This window comes from Ananas comosus, linkage group 6, assembly GCF_001540865.1.
Source record: "Ananas comosus cultivar F153 linkage group 6, ASM154086v1, whole genome shotgun sequence".
Lineage (NCBI taxonomy): Eukaryota > Viridiplantae > Streptophyta > Magnoliopsida > Poales > Bromeliaceae > Ananas > Ananas comosus.
In genome coordinates this window covers 3128619-3150968 of record NC_033626.1, presented here as the reverse complement: position 1 = coordinate 3150968, position 22350 = coordinate 3128619, and the positions used below count along the sequence as shown (strand labels likewise).

Genomic DNA, 22350 nt, shown 5'->3' with positions numbered 1-22350 from the left:
TCATAGTTTGCACAAGATCCGATATTGCTCAAGCAATGGGTGTACTGAGTCAGTATATGGCGAATTCCGATTGTGAATATTAGAATGCAACAAAGTGAATCCATAGGTATTTGAGAGGCACTGTGGATTTCTTATTCTTTTATGTTCTGCAGTTTCGGATGCGTTGGATATGTGGATGCAATTTCAGGGTACAGAGACAAAATAAAAAAAGTCTACCACAAGTTATATTTAATTACTCCATGGGCAGTAGTGCTATTAGCTTGAAGCCGAGGCTTCAATCAGTAGTTGCTTTGTCAACAACGAAGGCAGAGTACTTAGCAGTGGCACATGCTCGTAAGGAGGCAGTTTCGTTAAAAATATGTCTAGGAGAATTAAAAGTGAAACAAGATGTGATGGGAATGAATTGTGATAATCAAAGTGTAATACACTTGGCGAAGAATACGATGTTTTACTCTCGGATGAAGCACATTAATATTCAGTATCACTTTATGAGAAATGTGATGGATGATGGTTATATCTCGCTGTTGAGGGATCATATCGTCGTGAATCTAGCAGATATTTTGACGAAGCCGATGACTCGAGAGAAATTCAATTGGAGCATGACCTCTCTTGGTCTTGGAGCTACGTGAGGATGGCGAGGGTCTGGCAAAACTTGCAATTTGGTGTGTTATGGAGTTTAGCACATGCCTTCAAGTGGGAGAATTGTTGAATTATGTGAAACTATGTTCCGAGTCGATATTATAGTGAAAGTATCGAAGATTTGAGGTTTCTGGATATTTAGTACCCAAACTTAAAATTTGAGTACAATAATAAAGAATACCTCAGGGGTTCTAAAGAAGTTCCTCACAACCCGAAGCTATAAAAATTATTTTTTGTATTGTGTACCAATACACAACTTTGATTACCTATATTGAAATTCTAGAAAAGTTTCAATACCGATATACCAAACTGCGTACCGGTACTCAAGTATGCGACGGGCTGAATATATTAGATTTGACTACAATTTGATCTAATATTGTTCCTAAAAATTAAGGATCATCCAACTATAAAGAAAATTTTTAAAAGGAGATCAAAGGCTAGAAGTGAATCGGGGACTTGGATAGACGGCAGAGAGCATTTCCTATTAGAATTAGGGTTTTAGGGTTATAAACTCTTATAATTCATCTTTTAGAGGTTAGAGCTTCATTGTAGACTAGTATAGAGACCCACGCGATGCAGCGGGTAGATAATAGAAGCAAAATTTTAAAATTTTAATAAAATTTATATTTACAGCTTATTGATATATAGAAAACTATACCATGTTAAGTACAGTCAATTTGCATAACTAAATTCAATTGTTAAAAAAATAAAATTATAGCTAGAAGTTTACATAATTTTTTTAAAACACCGAAATACAGTAAGAGACATACAATTTTATCATATTATGTGCTTCTTGAACATTTCGTTGTGAAAGATAAAAAAAAAGCTAGCTCCAACTGAATCAAGTAGCTTCGTCTAAGTATCAAAATAGATTAAAAATATAAAACACATAAATAATAAGTTAGCGTATCTGGCTTAAAAAAATTTTGGGTGAGATTTCATGTTCCAGTCTCCATATCATAATTCTTAATCTATAAAAGTTCCAATCTATGAAAGGGACTTTGCCTATAATAGCGTCTACTCAAAAAAATAGTCATAGAATGAAAATAAAACATAAACATAAATAAAAAAAAAAAACTAATATGAGCACTTTTTCATCCACGCGAGCTTGCTCATCCAAACGTCATACATCTTTTTAAACTTCAGCTAGTAGTTGCTCCCCGCACTGAGTCGCTTCTGGATTTCCATTGCGACCTATGAACAAACACTTCATCTGCATCACCAAACTGTAAAATCTAAACCGACACAGTCTTATCATTACATCAACCACAGAAATCCTAATTCTCAAATAATTTTGATTTACCAAGAAGTTGCTGCGATCCTCGAGTTCATAGTGAGCAGGGGCCCCGGTGCGGACTGGCTCAACGGGCACTCATATGGACCGCGGCTCGGCTTCGTGGGACGATACTTTTCGAAGGAGACAATGTTTTTCACAGGCTCTTATTCTTTTTCTTCTTATTTTCTTCTTCTTCTTCTTCCTCATCAACTTTGTTAATACAATGAGAGAAAGAGGGAGATGAGTGTAGGGTGGAAGATTATACGATGATGTTTTTTTTATGGTGCATGCAAAAGAGTTACAAAAGAGAGGGGACGGGAGATAAATGGAGGAGGGGAGTGGATTAAAGTTATAAAACCCACTAGTAGAGTGACCAAAAGCCATAGTAAAAGTAGAGTAAGCAAAGGAAGAACTCCAAAGCTGCTACAAGGAGCTGAAACAAATGATGTGATAAGTAATCAGTTACTGGCACTAAAGGAGGAGCCAAACCGGCACGCAGCTCTAAAGGAGCAAAACAACAAGACAGAAGGAAGTGTTTCATAAGACGGACAATTCAAAACAAAGAGGCGAAGAGAAATTCTGAGGCAAAGCTCAAGAACAGCTCGTGCAAAAAGCAGAAAAGAAGAGTCTTCCTGGGGAATTATTGTAACAACAAATTCTCTTTGTTCCAAGATATATTCTATCTATTAATTATTGTAACAACAAACTCTCTTGTTTCAAGATATATTCGATTAATTATTGTAACAACAAACTCTCTTTGTTCCAAGATATATTCTATCTATATATTCCTTAAGTCTGTATATTGAAAATACTAACAAACAATACAAATTCTGCACATGTAGCTTCCAGCAAAACCATGTAATACACTAATCTGTTTCTCCTCCTATACAAAGTATATGCTATAGCTGTTCTCCTTAAGCGGTGTTAGAAATTTTCCTTTATCTCTGTTCTCCTCATGCGGTTTTAGAAATTCTCCTTGTGGAAATGGAATTGTGTCGAGGTGGTATGGCTGAACTCTTTCGAAATATCTCTCAATTCCTTTGTAAGTGTTGGAGACCCACAATAGAAAACACCTGCAAGTACTCTGTTAGCTAGGCCATAAACAATGCCTGATAATATACTACATAATATTTGCGCTAAAATGGATGGATTATCGTCAAACCATCTCGATATTGTTGCTTAGTCCTTGAACTTGCTCATATGCTGCAATTCCATCTCTCACCCCTCAACAACATCTACTTTTTCGCGTAAGTGAACTTTTAGCCTTTTACCATAAAATGGCCTTCTTGTTTCAACACTTGAAACAAGGTTAAATGGTCATTCTACTGTGGCAAAAAATATTTGTTGCTAGGCTTTTAAGCAGTTAGGAGTGAAACGTTACAAGAGAAAGTTACGAATTAAGTCGCCATATCAGAATATTGCAAGGATTATCCACACAGTTTGCCCTAATATTCGAGTATAAATTTTACCTGTTGAAGTAAAAGAAAAGAAGAGAGAGAGAGAGAGAGAGAGAGAGAGAGAGAGAGAGAGAGAGAGAGAACGATAATAAAAAAAGAGAGAATAAAGAGGGGAAGAGATTATTATTGAGTATGACTTAGATCAGGTTGACCCAATAATGTTGATTTGGAATAAATTTCATTTATAGTAGACTCATTCAAGTTCACTTAGGAGAAATTCAGACATTCAATTTTGTGGGCCTCATTTAAATTAGCCCAGTAGAAATTTTATTGTTTCGCCCACTAAAATTTGTGAGCCTCATTTAAGTCAGCCAAGAAAAAACTTTTATTGTTTGGCCCAATCAACTTGGTGGCCCTTATTTAAGCTAGACAATTGGTTTGGCATAAATTTCAGCCCATTTAATTCTATTGGCCATATGTAAATCAACTCACCTTAGCCCAATTAAGATGATTTATAATAAATTTCGGCCCATTCAATTTTATGGGTCTCATTTAAATGGCTTGGGTTAAATTTCGGGCCATTAAATTAAACGAGCCCTATTTTATGGAGATAATATTTCATTCATATCCCATCCATATCCCATTATGTATCCTCAACAAATGCAAAAAATTTCTCAAAATCTCTCAACTATCTCCGTTTCTGATATCTAGCTTCACTTTAAAATTTTAAAAAATATTGTTACGATTCCTTCATTCATTCTACCATCGGTGTCCGTATCTCTTTTATCCCTCCAGCATTCTCCCTATAAATAAATAGAGTAAAAGAAAAGAGGGACGTTCGCAAATATCAAAAATTCACCCAAAAGAAAAAAAATGTTCTCACGGTAGACTCGCGCTATTTGACTTTCCATCCCATTCTATCATTCGACTACGTAACTCAGCTTCACTAGATAAATAAATAAATAAATAGACATTTTTTTCAAAAAAATATTTCTTTCTCCTTCTATCTCTTAATCCCCTTCTTTTTCCTCTTTTGGTATTATAGCAAATGAGGAACCTTATCCCTCTGTCCTCATAAAAGGGGAAAAAAAAGAAAGAAAAAAAAATAGAAGAGACCTCTCCCTCCCATTGCTTGTATGACAGAGGGGAGGAATCTCTCTTCTCCCTACCCTACAACGCAACAGAAAGGGGGCAGAGGAATTCTCTCTCTCCCCCTCTCTCTACCCAAACACTAGCCATCTTCTACCTAAACCAAAACTCAAATAAAATCCGATTAACCTTAATACATATTCTTAGGGCTTAATCAACTTTTCACTCTACCACATATAACTAAAGTGGAAAATAAATCAAAACCAGCTAATCCTAACACATATAATTTAGGATCTAAACAACTTTGTAACGCTCCACTTCTCAAGGAATCACCCGTCCTAGGACTAATCTAAGCCCTAAGCTTGCTGAACTCTCTTAACCTCTTGGACCTACCCACCACCTAAAATGCTATAATCAAATTAAGAGATTTAACTCTATTATATCTTATATATAAGACTACTACAAATTCTAGATGTGTCACAAACTTTTACGAAATCTCATGTTATGAAAAAACAATAATGGTTTGTTCATATCAAACTCGAAGTGTCATGCTATTATTACTTATAATTTTCAATTGCTCTAGCCTATATAACTAGAGTAGAAAACAAATCAAACCAAGCTAAACCTAACACATATATTTAGGATCTAGCCATCTTCTACCTTCGGGTGGAATCAAATCAAATCCAACTAACCTCGAAACAAATACTAAGGATTTGGTCACATGTCGTCTTACGGCAAACAACCAAGGTGCAGCAGACTATGAGTGGACTCTAAAACATATACTTAGAGCCAATTAAATTCAATTAGACTCTAACACATATACTTAGGGCACATTTGGTTTGCCATTTTATCTCACAGGAATCGGAATCGAAATGGATGATTCCGTTTGTGGGTGTTTGGTATAGGGGGGATCCATTTCGATTCCGATTCTTGGGTAGAGTATGAATCCCCCAATTACCCCTCTTTCAATCCAGGTGGAATGAAAGCTTTATTCCAAAAATATTCCAATTAAATTTTATACTTTTCTTTTGAAATTAAATTTATTTTTTTAACATTAACTTTTAATTAAAATATGTTTGTGAGACCCCTGGTGTTCAGCAGTGAAGGCTTGTCGACAGCTCTGGAGAGTGTCGAGACAAGTCTGAGTCGCGTTGGCGCGAAATAGACGCAAAACGGACTCTGTGCGACGCGAGAGCATCATTTAGCAAGAAAATCTGCAAAAAATTGATTTTCTGCTTGCTGTACCGGTACAGCCATCAGGGTGTATCGGTACACTGCACTGGTTGCGCGCAAACTGCTCTCTGGTTGGCTTCTTGTACCGGTACGCGAGCCCGTGTACCGGTACGCCAGGGTAGGTAGGAGGACTTTTTGGTCTTTTCGAGCCTCGTTTGTGTCACCAGCTCTCCCTCTCTCTATTTAGTCTTGTGTGGAGAGAGAACGAGAGTTCCTCTGCTTCTTCTTCCTCTCTCTCACTCTCAAACCGATTGTAGGCTAGGGAGGAGTTCAGGTGGAGCTTTCGTCGCCGACGTTGCGCTGCGGAGCCGTTCGGGGATACAGTTGCTGCCGTTACATCGCAAGGAGGCCGGGCGAGCGTGAATCTTCGCCGTTGTTGACGTCGCACTGGTGCTAGTCGCTGTCAAGGTGGGTGTTCCGTCGATTTGCTTCTTCATTTTCCAAGCATCATCAAATTCGAGCTAAGTGCTGATTCGCAGATTGTCGTCGTCGACCGTCAGCGTTTCGACTCGTTCTCGGCGTAGGAGCGTCGGATTTTGACAAGATTTGGTTCGTTGGATTCGAGACTTCGAGAGGAATCCACGAAGCCTTTACTTGCCGAATTTAGTGAAGGTTAGCTTGGTCGTATCACTGTTTCTCTCTGCTGCTGTTGCTTTGGGCAGATTCGAGGCTTATTGTGGGCTTCTATGTTTAGACCCGTGGAGCGTTGTTGTCGCTGATTCGGGGAGCTGCGCCGAACTTGACAGGGACTCCAGTGACCTTCTTCACTGTCGGGGATTTGTGATTTAGGTGGGTTAATCATCCGTTTACTCCTAAGTGTTTATATAGTCGACATGTATTCGTGGAATTATTTTGTGTATAGCAATTGCTCGATTCATTGATTTACTATGATTCATAATCTGAATTGGAGCCTTGGTTATTATCTTTGGATATATATACATATTGGACTTGGATGAGACTTAGGAGAAAACTCGCGATTATGATCGTCATATGCTTAACTACCTGATTTAGCCCTAGGGGCCGTTGTATTATTTTATACTGTTACAGTATCCTCATAGTGAGTATTCCAGATAGTTTAGTTTTCAGTTACGCTCGTGCTGGGGTGCCGGGTGTATTTTTACAGTAGCGTTCAGGCTGTTCCGGACTGTTGGGTGCCGTCGGGATTGACGGTCGACCCGTATCGCCTTTTTGACGTCGGATTGTGCCGAGGGCAAGTTACCTATTGGTTGTGAGACCAGTTTGAGTCGATTACTGGACTTTGGCTTTGAGAGCCTGATTGAGCTCGACAGAGATACGCTGCATACTCGGTTGGGTAGCTCCCACGAGTGCCACTCCTGAGACGGGCATTGTGTTTTCGCGTTGGTGTAGCTCATGCCGGTTGGACTTGCTCTCCACGGACCAGATAGTATGGAGGTAGCTGGATAGTCGCAACTGGGCAGGGACGGGTGTGTTCACAGTCCCAGGGACGGGTATGTTTACAGTCCCGATTGGATTGGGTCAGATTTAACATTTCCTACAGTTGATTAGTGTAGAGCATAATAGTGTAGTGATCCATAGCGATAGATTTTATTCCTGCATTTACTACTATCTTTGCTCCCTTCTGTAGACTTAGTAGGTGGACCGATGTTGTTGAGGGCGGCACCCACTGAGGACTACTTGTTTTTACAGTAGTTCTCACGCCCTGTTTTATCCCCTGTTTTTGCAGAGCCATCGTCTTCAGCTGCTGCTGTTGCCGACCAGGATCGAGGCAAGGGAGTCGCGAGTTAGAGCCCTACCAGACGTGCCGAGTTAGAGGTACCCCTACTGTAGGTAGATGTTTTGTTTTGAGTTCATGTACATAGTATACTTAACTCGCCAGTGCGAGTAGCTCTGTACTCGTAGTTTTGGACTATGTATATGGAACTCCATTTGTTTAGTTTCTGTTTACTCTAGCAGCTCTATACTACTGTTTGTAGTATTGTATGATTTACAGGTACAGCTATCACTTCGTATACAGGGAAAATTCCTTTGTATACGGCGGATTTGTCGGCGTGCCCGGGGAACGTGTAATCCGGGGCGTGACAGATTAAGTTGGTATCAGAACTTAGCATTAGGTCGTTGGGACCTAGAAAACCTAAGTTTGGCAAACCTTAGGGAGGCAAGACGCGAGAGGCGTAATTTATTACGAAAGTCAATGATTAATTGTTTTAACTCCTCCCATAGTGGGGTGAGTGATTGAAGGAGTGCCTGTTTTGGCCTGAGAAATTATGTTAGCTGCAGACAACATAATTTTGGAGGAAAACAGGGACCGCCTTCCAGACTTTCGTTGATTGGGTCGAGCGTATGTGTTTCATGTGACCCCGATTTGTTTCTTGCAGCTATGTATCGTCGCCGAGGTCGACCGTCGTTACGGGAGCGTGCCCAGTTGTCGCAGGATCGTGCGGACCTTCCGAGATGCCTGAGCATGTGGAGCCGAGTGCCCCGCGGGAGCAGAGTGTTCGACCAGAGGCGAGTGCATTCCCGGATTTGAGTACACAGATAGCCGCCCTGACTGAGGTGAGGAGGCGGCAGGGGGAGTTGTTGGAGAGGATGTGCGAGAGGCTAGCTTCACCCCAGAGTTCAGTACCGAGGGCACCAGAGTTGTCTGTTCCACCTTCGACTACCCCAGTGACAGCACCAGCTGCAGCAGTCCCTCCGCCAACAGTAGCTGCAGTAGCGCCAGTTGCGCCGGCTAGGGGGCCAGTACAGTTGACAGAGGCCGAGCAGGAGCGGTGGACGGAGAGGTTGGCTCGTTTTTGCCGTTTTGATCCACCGATTTTCGATGGCAGTTGCACTGAGGCCTGGGTTGTTGAGGGATGGGTCAGTGCGATGGAAAAGTTATTCGAGGATCTGTTCATTCCGGAGGGGTAGCAGGTGTCTTTGGGAGTCCATTGCTTGGCAGGTGATGCCTACGCCTGGTGGAGGAGAGTGAGGAGAGAGCAGGGACTGGTAGCGTTGCAGTTGAGATGGGATGAGTTCTGTGGTATGCTGTTTGGAATGTTCTTTCCCAACAGTGTGAAACAGAAGCTTGAGGAGGATTTGAAGAGGATTCAGCAGGCGGATCGTCCAGTGCAGGAGTATATTCGGGAGTTTACTCGACTCCTGAACTGTGTGCCATTTGTGGCCAAAGACGAGGCACACAGGGTCTATCTGTTTGAGCAGGGACTTAGACCCGACATCTTCAGGTTGGTGCGGACGCAGAGGTCGAGGACTCTGAATGCGTCCATTGAGCAGGCCTTCTGGGTAGAAAGAGGTGAGGTGTCACTACAGGAGAGGACTCAGGCCGTAGGGCAGAGTCAGGACAGGAAGCGCCCATTTTCAGATGATGCTGGACCGTCGAGCAGCAGGCATCCGCCGAGGCCTCCACGATCATGCTCTCAGGGTCGTGGGTCTTCGGAGCGTCAGCGTTCCAGGGGATCCCGTCAGCAGGGGCAGACTCAGAGGACACCGCAGTGTGTGATCTGCGGGGGACTACACTGGCCCCGGCAGTGCGAGCAGAGAGAGGGCAGGTTTTATGGTTGTGGTCAGCCTGAACATATGAGGTCAGCGTGTCCCCGTGCAGCATCACCAACCCCATCCACTGCATAAAGCACAGCCGGCATCTCAGCCTTCTTTTGGAGCAGCTCCAAGTTTCCGCCAGGAGGACAGATCGTCTGTGCCAGGTTCGGGTGAGCGGCGACAGCAGGCTCCGAGTGGCAGAGTCTACGCAGCTCAGGTGGAGGACTCTACAGCAACTGACCGAGTGGTGGCAGGTATCACTTTGATTTCTGGCATTCGTACTCGTACTCTTTTTGATACCGGTGCCTCGCATTCTTTTGTTAACCGAGCATTTGCATTGTTGCATGGTCTAGAGTCAGGGGCATTGTCACAGGCACGAGAGGTACAGATTTCCGACCATGTGTTACAGGTTGCAGAGTGTTGTTGGTCATATCCGGTGCAATTGGATTCGTGGGTCATGCCCGCAGACCTGTTGGTGCTAGGGCAGCTGCAGGACTTCGACGTTGTGCTCAGTATGGATTGGCTAGCGCGGTACTATGCTACGATCGATTGTGGAGCGAGGACGGTGACGTTCCGCGAGCCAGGCCAGGAGTTCGCTTTTAGAGGCTGCAGGAGCACGCTGTTTGCCACTTGGATACCTTCGGCGAGGGCTCGACAACTGATGAGTAGAGGATGTGTTGCCTTTCTGGCGACTATTGTTGAGGTACCTACGGCGACGCTGGGACTCGAGGATATTCCTGTGGTCCGTGAGTTTTCAGATATGTTTCCCCCTGAGTTGACGACGATGCCGCCGGAGAGGGAGATTGAGTTTGTGATTGATGTAGTTCCTAATACTGCACCAATCTCGAAGGTACCTTATCGGATGGCACCGGCGGAGCTGAGAGAGCTAAAGGTGCAGCTTCAGAATCTGATAGATAAGGGGTATGTGAGACCCAGTGTATCGCCTTGGGGAGCGCCAATGCTGTTTGTAAAGAAGAAAGATGGGTCGCTCAGGTTGTGTGTAGATTACCGGGAGCTGAATAAAGTGACCATCAAGAACAAGTACCCTTTGCCGCGCATTGATGACTTGTTTGATCAACTGCAAGGACCTTATGTCTTTTCGAAGATTGATCTCCAGTCAGGTTACCACTAGTTGAGGGTGAGGGCCGAGGATGTTCCCAAGACGGCTTTTCGGACTCGGTACGGACATTATGAGTTTACAGTGATGCCTTTTGGATTGACGAATGCCCCTGCCGCATTCATGGATTTGATGAATAGAGTGTTCAAGCCGTTCTTGGATAGATTTGTGGTAGTCTTCATAGATGATATCTTGATATACTCCCGGAGAGATGTCGAACATAAGGAGCACTTAAAGATTGTGCTACAACTTCTGCGAGAAAAGAAGTTGTATGCCAAGTTAAAGAAGTGCGAGTTTTGGTTACGGGAAGTCGCTTTCTTGGGCCACGTGATATCAGCAGTGGTAGTAGTAATCGACCCGAGGAAGATTGATACGATTCGGGATTGGCCCAGACCGACGACGGTGACAGAGGTGAGGAGCTTCCTTGGACTAGCAGGATATTACCGTCGGTTTGTGGAAGGCTTTGCGAAGCTTTCCACACCCCTCACTCGATTGACGCGCAAGGGGACTAGATTCATCTGGAGTGAGGATTGTCAGAGGAGTTTTGATGAGTTGAGACTGAGGTTGACGTCAGCTCCTGTCCTTGCCCTTCCTGTAATGGGGGAAAGATTCGTGATCTATAGTGATGCATCGCACAGTGGACTGGGTTGTGTGTTGATGCAGCATGGTAGGGTAATTGCTTATGCTTCACGGCAGTTAAAGGATTATGAGAAGAATTACCCTATGCATGACTTGGAGCTTGTCGCGGTAGTCTTTGTTTTGAAGCTGTGGCGACATTACCTGTATGGCGAGCACTGCGAGATTTTCACTGATCATAAAAGTCTCAAGTATCTGTTCACTCAAAGGGAACTGAATCTGAGGCAGCGCCGGTGGTTAGAGTTATTGAAGGACTATGACATTAGTATTCAGTATTATCCCGGCAGGGCGAATGTAGTGGCAGATGCGTTGAGCAGGAAGTCAGTGCAGAGCCTGAGTTTGATGATCACTGAGCAGAGGCCATTACTCGAGGAGTTTCAGCGGCTAAGGCTTGAGATAGTGTCCCCTGAATCTACCGCGAGACTGATGTCTCTGGTTTTGCAGCCCACTCTGTTGGATAGGATCCGGGAGAAACAGAGTGGAGATCCGTACCTGTTGAGGATTCGAGAGCAGTTAAACAGGGGCCAGGCTGAGGGTTTTGCTGTGGACAGTTCAGGAGTACTACGGTACAGGGACCGGCTGTGTATGCCTGTGGATTCAGAGATCCGAGAGGCTATTTTGAGAAAGGCTTATTGTTCACCTTATACGGTTCACCCTGGGGGAACCAAGATGTATAAGGATTTAAAGGCACAATTTTGGTGGAATGGAATAAAGAAAGACATTGGCAGATTTGTGGCTCAGTGTTTGACTTGCCAACAGGTGAAGGCCGAGCATCAGGTGCCTGCTGGCAAACTTCAGAGTCTGCCAGTGTCCGAGTGGAAATGGGAACAGATCACTATGGACTTCGTCGTGGGATTGCCTAGAGCGCAGGGTGGCTACGATGCGATTTGGGTGATAGTGGACAGACTGACCAAGTCTGCTCACTTCTTACCGGTTCAGACCACCTGGTCCAGAGAGAGACTCGCGCAACTATATCTGGATGAGATTGTTAGGCTATATGGCGTGCCGATTTCGATCGTATCTGATAGGAATCCGAGATTTGTATCACATTTCTGGAGGTGTTTGCAGACAGCCTTGGGTACACAGCTGCAGTTCAGCACGGCGTTTCACCCACAGACTGATGGTCAGTCAGAGCAGACTATTCAGACTCTAGAGAACATGCTGAGAGCATGCGTCCTGGACTTTAGAGGAGGGTGATATCGACATTTGAGACTAGCTGAGTTTGCGTACAACAACAGCTATCAAGCGAGCACCCGGATGGCTCCGTTTGAGGCATTGTATGGACGCAGATGTCAATCCCCTTTGTTTTGGAGCAATGTGGGTGAGAGGAGGACTTTAGGGCTTGAGATTTTGCTAGAGGCTGAAGAAAAGGTGAGAGTTGTTCGACGACACCTTTTGACAGCCCAGAGCCGTCAGAAGAGCCACGCCGATACCGGGAGACAAGACTTAGAGTTTCAGATTGAAGATCATGATTTCCTCAAAGTCTCGCCGTCCAGAGGGATTCGCCGATTTGAACTACGTGGAAAGCTCAGTCCACGGTTTGTTGGCCCTTTCGAGGTATTGGAGCGAGTTGGACCGGTTGCCTACAGGATTGCTCTACCTCCCCGACTAACTGGCATTCACAATGTCTTCCACGTCTCGGCATTGAGGAGATATGTTTTCGATCCTTCTCACGTGATTGACTTCACTCCACCCGAGATTGGCGAGGATCTGAGATACGAGGAGCGACCGTTGCGGATTCTTGCTTGGAAGACGAAAGAATTGCGCAACCGGGTCATCCCGTATGTGAAAGTGCAGTGAAGCCATCACGAGGAGCGGGAGGCGACTTGGGAGCATGAGACGGTAATGAGAGTCTTATCCCTACCTATTCAATGCCCTAAGCTGAGGTATGTTTAAGTTTCGAGGACGAAACTTTTTGTAGTAGGGGAGGATGTGAGACCCCTGGTGTTCAGCAGTGAAGGCTTGTCGACAGCTCTGGAGAGTGTCGAGACAAGTCTGAGTTGCGTTGGCGCGAAATAGACGCAAAACGGACACTGTGCGACGCGAGAGCAGCATTTAGCAAGAAAATCTGCAAAAAATTGATTTTCTGCTTGCTGTACCGGTACAGCCATCAGGGTGTACCGGTACACTGCACTGGTTGCGCGCAAACTGCTCTCGGGTTGGCTTCTTGTACCGGTACGCGAGCCCGTGTACCGGTACGCCAGGGTAGGTAGGAGGACTTTTTGGTCTTTTCGAGCCTTGTTTGTGTCACCATCTCTCCCTCTCTCTATTTAGCCTTGTGTGGAGAGAGAGAGAGTTCCTCTGCTTTTTCTTCCTCTCTCTCACTCTCAAACCGATTGTAGGCTAGGGAGGAGTTCGGGTGGAGCTTTCGTCGCCGACGTCGCGCCGCGGAGCCGTTCGGGGATACGGTTGCTGCCGTTACATCGCGATGAGGCCGGGCGAGCGTGAATCTTCGCCGTTGTTGACGTCGCACTGGTGCTAGTCGCTGTCGAGGTGGGTGTTCCGTCGATTTGCTTCTTCATTTTCCAAGCATCATCAAATTCGAGCTAAGTGCTGATTCGCAGATTGTCGTCGTCGACCGTCAGCGTTTCGACTCGTTCTCGGCGTAGGAGCGTCGGATTTTGACGAGATTTGGTTCGTTGGATTCGAGACTTCGAGAGGAATCCACGAAGCCTTTACTTGCCGAATTTGGTGAAGATTAGCTTGGTCGTATCACTGTTTCTCTCTGCTGCTGTTGCTTTGGGCAGATTCGAGGCTTATTGTGGGCTTCTATGTTTAGACCCGTGGAGCGTTGTTGTCGCTGGTTCGGGGAGCTGCACCGAGCTTGACAGGGACTCCGGTGACCTTCTTCACTGTCGGGGATTTGCGATTTAGGTGGGTTAATCATCGGTTTACTCCTAAGTGCTTATATAGTCGACATGTATTCGTGGAATTATTTTGTGTATAGCAATTGCTCGATTCATTGATTTACTATGATTCATAATCTGAATTGGAGCCTTAGTTATTATCTTTGGATATATATACATATTGGACTTGGATGAGACTTAGGAGAAAACTCGCGATTATGATCGTCATATGCTTAACTACCTGATTTAGCCCTAGGGGCCGTTGTATTATTTTATACTGTTGCAGTATCCTCATAGTGAGTATTCCAGATAGTTTAGTTTTCAGTTACGCTCGTGCTGGGGTGTCGGGTGTATTTTTACAGTAGCGTTCAGGCTGTTCCGGACTGTTGGGTGCCGTCGGGATTGACGGTGGACCCGTATCGCCTTTTTGACGTCGGATTGTATCAAGGGCACGTTACCTGTTGGTTGTGAGACCAGTTTGAGTCGGTTACTGGACTTTGGCTTCGAGAGCCTGATTGAGCTCGACAGAGATACGTTGCATACTCGGTTGGGTAGCTTCCACGAGTGCCACTCCGGAGACGGGCGTTGTGCTTTCGCGTTGGTGTAGCTCATGCCGGTTGGACTTACTCTCCACGGACCAGATAGTGTGGAGGTAGCTGGATAGTCGCAACTGGGCAGGGACGGTTGTGTTCACAGTCCCAAGGACGGGTATGCTTACAGTCCCAATTGGATTGGGTCAGATTTGACATTTCCTACAGTTGGTTAGTGTAAAGCATGATAGTGTAGTGATCCATAGCGATAGATTTCATTCCTGCATTTACTACTATCTTTGCTCCCTTCTGTAGACTTAGTGGGTGGACCGATGTTGTTGAGGGCGGCACCCACTGAGGACTACCTGTTTCTACAGTAGTTCTCACGCCCTGTTTTATCCCCTGTTTTTGCAGAGCCATCGTCTTCGGCTGCTGCTGTTGCCGACCAGGATCGAGGCAATGGCGTCGCGAGTTAGAGCCTTACCAGACGTGCCGAGCTAGAGGTACCCCTACTGCAGGTAGATGTTTTGTTTTGAGTTCATGTACATAGTATACTTAACTCGCCAGTACAAGTAGCTCTGTACTCGTAGTTTTGGACTATGTATATAGAACTCCGTTTATTTAGCTTCTGTTTACTCTAGCAGCTCTATACTACTGTTTGTAGTATTGTATGATTTACAGGTACAGCTATCGCTTCGTATATAGGAAAAATTCCATTGTATACGGCGGATTTGTCGGCGTGCCTGGGAAACGTGTAATCCGGGGCGTGACAATGTTTAAATTTAGAAATTGATTTTTTTAATTTTAGTTTTCGATTTGAACTTGAATTGAAATTTAATTTGATTTGAACTTGAATTGAAATTTAAATTCAATCAAGCATTTTAAATTTGACCTATGAATTTAATTTTGATTCAAAATTTAAATTTAAATTTTGAATTAAATTTATGGATTTAAATTGTAGGGTTAATTGCATACAGCTCCTTGTAAACATAGCAAATTGCAAATATATCCCTACAAAGTTCAACTTTCATATATTATCTCTGTAAAAGCCCTAATGTTTTCAAATATGTCCCTATCGTTAGGATCCGTAAGAAAAATTTAGTTAACCATAAGTAAAATACTTAATCGTGGTCAGTCAATGAAGTAAATTGACATTTTTACCCCTTTTATATTATACTTTCTTCTCTCAATCAAAACCCTAGCAACGGGAACCCTTCTTGTTCTTTCTCTTCCTCTCTTTTCTTCATGCTAGTTTTAAATCCGTAATTAGAATTTCTCCGTCCCTCTTCATCCACGATGCGTGCTGTTTTGTCCATGTCGAACGTATGTTGCTTCCCCATTCAATTTTCTCTATAATTTTTTCTTATTTTGTTCAAAAAAAAAGATGTAGAAGAAACTGAGTAAAAGAAGAGGTTGCAATAATGGTGAATTGGGTTGGATTTTAAAGAGAAAGAAGATGAGAAAGAAGATGACCATTGAAAATTTTTTAGGGCGACATTTCTGTACGATTATAGAAGTTGGAGCTTTTGGAGGGATATATTTGTGATGTCAAAATTGACATTTCACTTATCTGCTATTAAAAACTAAACAGTTCTTTAACGATAACAAACCAGAGGGACATATGAATATCACTGGACTTTTGCAGGGATAATATAAGAAAATCGAACTTCGTAGAGATAGAATTGCAATTCGCGATGTTTACAAGTTGTATGCAATTAACCTTAAATTGTAAGTTTAAAGTTTATCAAATTGTAAATTAATTTTATATTTTGAATTATAAATTCAATTTTAACTTTTAATTTTTTAAAAAAATATTTACATTTTAAATTTTGGCTTATCGTTCCAAAATTTTGATGTTAATTTTTAATATTTAAATTTTAGTTTGAATTTAAATTGTAAATGTAATTCTATATTTTAAGTTGTGAAGTCAATTAAATTTAATTTTATATTTTATATTTTAATTTCAATTTTATTTTAGTTTTTTTTATAACCAAAATTTTCTTCGTCTCAACCAAGCAATAAAAATTTGAATCAATTATTCCAATTGTTATTCTAACCCAAAATATCATTCTATATCTGATTCCGATCAATTTCGATTCAGATTCCAATTTTGAACCGAATGCGCCCTTGAGTCTAATATCGACCAGGTCTTGATCTACTTCCCGGTCAACCTTAAATCAAACTCAACTTAATCCTTGGCATATACTTAGTAGTTGGTCAATCATTCACCTTAGGGTGGGACCCAACTGAGCTCTAAAACATACACGTAGCTCAACGAAATCAAACATTTTATCCTAGCACATATAATTAGGACTTAATCACTTTATACGCTTTAGCACATATAACTAAGGTGCTACCATAATACAAATCACTATAGCCGTTTTCATTAACATTATGAAGGTCTCTTAATCGAAAGTGTCCCAATCTCATGGAGATAATTAACAATAGATTTTTGAGTCTACTCGAAGCCATGTGCCTGCAAAACATGATACGATACTCATATACATATAGCCATCTGAATCATGAATGCTACTCCCACTGTAGTAAAGATTAAATTATTTCTTCCCATATGAAGTGAGTCGTTTGTGGTGGCACATACCTATAAGAGAGCACTTGTGTGCATTGGCCAAATTAGAAAACACCTTTCTCCAGTTTGGCCTTCCGAAATGTGACCTTATCTGTAGTAAAAAAAAGGCATAAGTTTATAAAATATACTTTTTTTTTTTTGCCAGTGTGTTCTCATTTAATTTTAGCAAGTATTTACCCGGCTTTCTGATACAACGTTGACACCATTTTTGGCGTGCCGAAGCTCCTGAGCCATTGCAAGCAAAGCAGACCTTTCATTGTCTTCAAAATACACACTAGTCAAGTAATTGTGCATTTCTATAATGTGCTGCAAAATATTCAAATTTATCATTCATCAACAACCCTCTTAGGAGGAACGGCAAGGTTAGAAAGACTAAACAGGAAAACAGTTTAAACGGAGGACTCACATTGTGGTCACTCTCTGCGACATCATCCATTACACCTTTAAACCAACCAAAGGAGCCCTGTTCCCTTGTCACCCAATGGAAGTAAGCTCTCCCTCGAACATTACTCTTCAGGTTGTTTATCTCAGGCTTGTGTATTCTCTGCATCTCCTGTTTCAACTAATCCCTGTTAGAATGTTTTTATTTTCTTCTTTTGTTTTATTATATTTTGAGAAGAGAAATCTGATAATGGCATAGGAATGTACTTCATCGGATTTTATATTGTTCAACAAATCCTTCAATATGCTGATAAAGGGAGTTGCACCAATACCAAGTCCAATGAGCAAAAGAATGTCATACTTCTTGTAATCTTGCGCTGGTGCACCATAAGGACCATCAATTAGGAGCTTCGGGAGTCGTCTACTGAAGGGAAAAAATATATATATATATATATATTAATCAGGGCAATGAAGACCTGTTTAGCTTAGCTTCTCGACTAGCTTTTTTACTCCGCATGACTGCAGCTGGGTCTTTAGCAAAGAAGTTGGAAGAGTTCACTAACATACTTTCATATTTTGAGTTTCTAATCACCTTGTTTCTTCAAGCCCAGCATCTGCTACTGTGGTTTTAAGTCTTAGAAGACTACCGTCCTTAGAAGTAACTGGAATCTCACAGACCTGCATCAATATAAACCTTTCGTAAGTCTTTTTGAATCTTTTATGTTCATTATGCTTTTAAATAAAGTAATTATTGCCAAATTCAATTGACCATTGCAAACAAATTCCTAAGTTTTCTCGTCCAGTCGCCAGTGTTGCGGATATGAACACTCAAGTAGTCGTCTCCTTGCGCGGAAGTGAGGGAGAAGGGATGCCTATTAAGATTAAATTAGATGTTGAAACAGGAGAGGAAATCACATCTTATGATACATGTATTGTTTGGATTATACTAATATGTACCATTCAAATGATGAAACATCTGGGCACTTCACAAATAGGTACATTCCACTCTTGTACTTGAAACCCGGAGGCTTTTCCATGTATATTGAAAGGACATTGCCTGGATAAATTGCTGCCTGAAATTTGGATGCAAAATTCATTTTTTGTTTCAAAAAATAAACAAGATACCTTAGGCGAAACTTACCTATATATAAGTGGAATTAGCTTACCTTAATGATCCTCACGCGATAGTTCTTCTCGCGGTATTTCCTAATTAATCTCTCAGAGGCATAAAAGAGGACAGGAATTGCTAGGTACATCCATGTCTGAACAGAGAATAAAACAAGTGCCTTAACTTAGTATTGTCCACCAAGAAAAAGAACATATCAAAATTTTCTAAGCTGAGGAGCACGATGGATCTTACCCCCTTTTTGTACCACTTCCTGAAGATAAAGAAGGGATGCACAACTAGGAGGACATAAAGAAGTGGGAGAAGGTGGTGAGCATACCAAAATGCATTGAATCCTGCTAAGTGGTGTAAGGGCGAAGGCAACTTCACAACACTTCTTCGAAAAGAATGAGTTGCAAGTGTGAAAGAAAAAGCCATTATGACGATCATGAGGATCCCAGTGACTCCAGGAGCACTTGCTAAAAGAGATGGGTATGTGGGCTGGTGGTAATTAAAGTTGGGTCCTAAAGTAATCATGAATTTGGATTGCGGACAGTTGATCAGCCGCAGGAAATTGCACGTAACATGAGCAAGTGTATGAACAAGAGACCCGATTACTATCGCCAGTGCAATGACCTGAGAGAAGTGTTGATGAAAGAAAGAAGAATTATTGGCATCTTAAGATTGTTTCAGCAGATTTTGAATTTTTATACAAGGGGTGAGTTGCAAGAGGGGTCCCGAACCTTTTACGGTAGATTCAATTTGGTTCCCAACGTTTCAATTGGTCCTCAACCTTTTGCTAAATTCTCCATCAAATTGGACAGAAATATCATGTAAAAGTCGTGCAAAAGTCATATTAGCGACTTTTAGACGTCTCATAAGGTCATTATATGGCATTTCTATCCAATTTAAACGACGAACCTAGTAGAAAGGTTGAGATCAAAAGGAACAAAGGTTTGCCATTCAATAATAATTATTGATTAATGACCAAACTGGAACCTACAAAAAAGATTAGGGACCTATTTAGCAATTAACCCATCTCATGCAGGCCTCCATACCTTGTGGAAATTTATGTTATCGTCGAAGGGGATGATTTTGCTAAGACCAGTTGATCTGAGTCTCGTGAGTGTATTTCGACAAACAGGAAATAGAATGAGCACCATGTTCAGCTTTAGTGTCTCTGCTGCACCCTTTGCTATGCACACACAGTCGCCCATCACCTCAAATGCCGCTCGCCGTTTATATTGTTCGAATTTCCATATAAATAGGCATACATTCAGTGTCAACCATAATGAAATAAGCCAAATCCTCTTCCAGTTCTCATGAATAAAATCTGCAGTTTTAGTAACACATCTCTTTATAGGGTTTCTGTACCGCCTCGGCGTCATAGTTCTTGCAAGGCTATTCATTCGTTTTAGGAACTTGTCATTTTCTTGTATGCTCACCGCACCTCGAAATAGTAATGTTTCGAGCTGCCAAATCTACAAGATGAAAAATTATTGTTTCAGTATTAGATATCAGAGTCTATCATATTACAAATTAGTCCAATTTCAATACATCTTCCATAGTACCTCAATATAGCCAAGATCATCTGGGTCAAGCCCCTCCATGATCAGAGAAGCGTAGGCTGCAGCGTGGCTCTTTAGCTTCGCTAGCTTGTCTGCTGATGCACTCAATATAAAAACCTTTACAGAAAACAAATCTAAATCATTTGCTATCCAAAATCAGAAGTATTAAAAGAACATTTTTGATGTATAGATAGGTCTTTCCTCATCAAAAGATATATAAAATTAGAAGAGTTTCACTACCAACCTCTTTCACCTCATCCTCTGTGAGCTTTCCATCCCCACTCTTGTCACACCTATTGCAAGAAAGAGCAAACAAACCATGTCATGAAACAGCTATTCTACTGGTATCGATATTAAAAAAATTAAATAAAATAAAATAAAAAAGGATGGATTTACACATGTCAAAGAATATCCTTAGCCGCGAATCAAAGTTTTGGTCGGTCATTTCTTCCCAGAATTCCTTCAGTTCATCTAAGGTGATGCCATTACCCAGTTCGAGATTCCTACGCCTCGCCAGTGCGACAAAAAGCTCCCCAGCAACTTCCGTAAAATCAGCCATCCCTTCAACACACAGATTCCAGCCAGATATGTTAGAACTAACAGTACACCTTTCTAGATCTATTCTATAGAATATGTTACTGAATGTCCAATTAGCCCTGCTCCTGAACCTGCTTCGACAAACAAAAATCAGGAGCTTCTCACTGCAGCGGAAAGCTATACTGAGCTTCTGGGGCCAAGAAATAGAAGCTCGCTGCTTTTTCATGAGAAAAAACTCTACTCAAACAGCAATTTTATTGGAATGTTCTATCTTGTTACGACAAGCAAACAAACGGAAACGAAAAATAGCGAACACAGAATAAACAAACCACAAACAGAAAAACATACATATTTACATGGAAAACTCTTTGCAGGAAAAAACCACAGGCGAGGGAGGAGAAAACTTCACTATCGAACGAAAAAGGGAATAGAATGTTCGGAGAGTACAACTATCTTCAATCTGTCGCCTCTAGGGCAAAACAAAAACGACAAAGGAAATTCTTAACGGGTTTTAGATCCGATCCGTAACGCGGGGCTCGGGCCGACACCCACCACAGCCATTCATTTTTTCTTCACAATTTTATTTTCCAATTTGGTCGCACCGCGAAACTGTCGGGGAGTCGAAATCCCGAACTGAAGTCGATTATTAATTTCGAGTCACATCTAACATATCTAATTGAATTTCTTGGCATTGAAGTAGTCTGTAGATCTCCTTAATCTCACATAAGACGTTATTGATTCTACCATCAAGTGAAAAATCACAAAGTTACATTTGCACAGGTATTGAAAAAGTACAAATCCAAAGGAAGCAAGAGAGAGAAAGAGATTAGATATATAATTTACCAATGCATTTGCCGAAATTCTCCTTGGGGAGCCTCCCGTCGAGGGCGAACTGCTCGAACCGCTTCTCCACGGCCTTCCAGCCGTCCTTCCCACGCAGCGCCTTGTCGAGGAGCCGCAGGGTCCACAGCCCAATCTGCGCGCTCGACCGCGCCCGGCTTAATCTCGGCCTCCCCGCGCCGGCTCCACTGCCTCCGGCGCCGGCGCTGTCAAGGTCGTGGGCGAGGATGTCGTCGACGGGAACGGCGGCGCAGTCCCGGGGCTGGGGCGAGGCGGCCGCCATGAGAGGGAATCATTCAGCCCTGCGGGGGCGTTCGGCCTGGCGCTTTAGAATGTGATTTTAAAATTAAAAAGGGTAAATTGCAAGTTTGGTCCTCAAACTATGAAGGTTGTCACACTTTAGTCCTTAAATTTTAATCTGTCCTAATTTTGACTCATGTTTCAAAATTTTTATAATCAAGTCTGATAATCTAATTTATTTGACTAAATATAAAAAATTATGTAGAAAATAAAAAAAATAATAATAATATATTATATAACAAGTCATGTGTCTACTGTTCTTTTTTACTATGAAAGACAAAGCTCATATCTCTATTTAGGGGTGTAATGTGGGCTGTGCCGGGCGGGCACGGCCCACATTACCCGGGCCGATTCGGGCCAAGGGTTGGCCCGGCCCGTCCCTTTTATGAATTCGTGCCGAGACGGGCTGGGCCGTTTACTTAGAAGGGAAGGCCCGGCCCGACCCCTGGCCCGCCTGGTACGGTCACGGCCTATATTACTCTGGCCGATTCGGGCCAAGGGTCTGCCCCGGCCCCGGCCGTCCCTTTATGATCAACGTGCGCGGGACGGGCGGCCGCGTTTACTTAAGAGGGAAGGCCCGGCCCGCCCCTGGCCCACCCTAGTACCGGAACATGGCCGGCGCCCGGGCCGGCCCGGGCTTCGTGCCGGCCTGGGTTTCCTTTCTATTTTTTTGTATTTTTAAAAAATTATGTTTTTGAAGAAAAAGAGATAAGTTTGATTTATAGTTTTTTATTTTACAATTATGACCAGCTT

At 42.6% G+C, this 22350-nt stretch overlaps 1 protein-coding gene across 2 annotated transcripts; it reads right to left on the bottom strand.

Moving 5' to 3' along the window:
- Window positions 2610-21602, bottom strand: LOC109711362 (putative respiratory burst oxidase homolog protein H). Of its 2 annotated transcripts, none has more exons than XM_020234362.1 (15): window positions 21301-21602; window positions 20319-20481; window positions 20165-20213; window positions 19924-20037; window positions 19411-19833; window positions 18608-18988; window positions 18414-18509; window positions 18205-18320; window positions 18017-18119; window positions 17840-17925; window positions 17515-17671; window positions 17273-17419; window positions 17044-17172; window positions 16879-16957; window positions 2610-2988 (listed from the first exon to the last, which is right to left on the bottom strand). In XM_020234362.1, exons 1-15 carry the CDS (start codon window positions 21578-21580, stop codon window positions 2879-2881), a joined length of 2433 nt encoding a protein of 810 aa, XP_020089951.1. In that variant the 5' UTR covers window positions 21581-21602; the 3' UTR covers window positions 2610-2878. The 2 variants fall into 2 exon arrangements, with proteins under 2 accessions (XP_020089951.1, XP_020089952.1); XM_020234363.1 differs by having other exon boundaries at window positions 17515-17668.

Excerpts from the sequence above, each read along its gene's own strand:
- LOC109711362 (XM_020234362.1), bottom strand. The coding sequence starts at position 21,580 with ATGGCGGCCGCCTCGCCCCAGCCCCGGGACTGCGCCGCCGTTCCCGTC. Across the intron at positions 20,214-20,318 it reads CTAAGGATATTCTTTGACAT|GTGTGACAAGAGTGGGGATG; the intron begins GTGTAAATCCAT and ends TTCTTGCAATAG. Across the intron at positions 16,958-17,043 it reads ACGTTGTATCAGAAAGCCGG|ATAAGGTCACATTTCGGAAG; the intron begins GTAAATACTTGC and ends TTTTTACTACAG.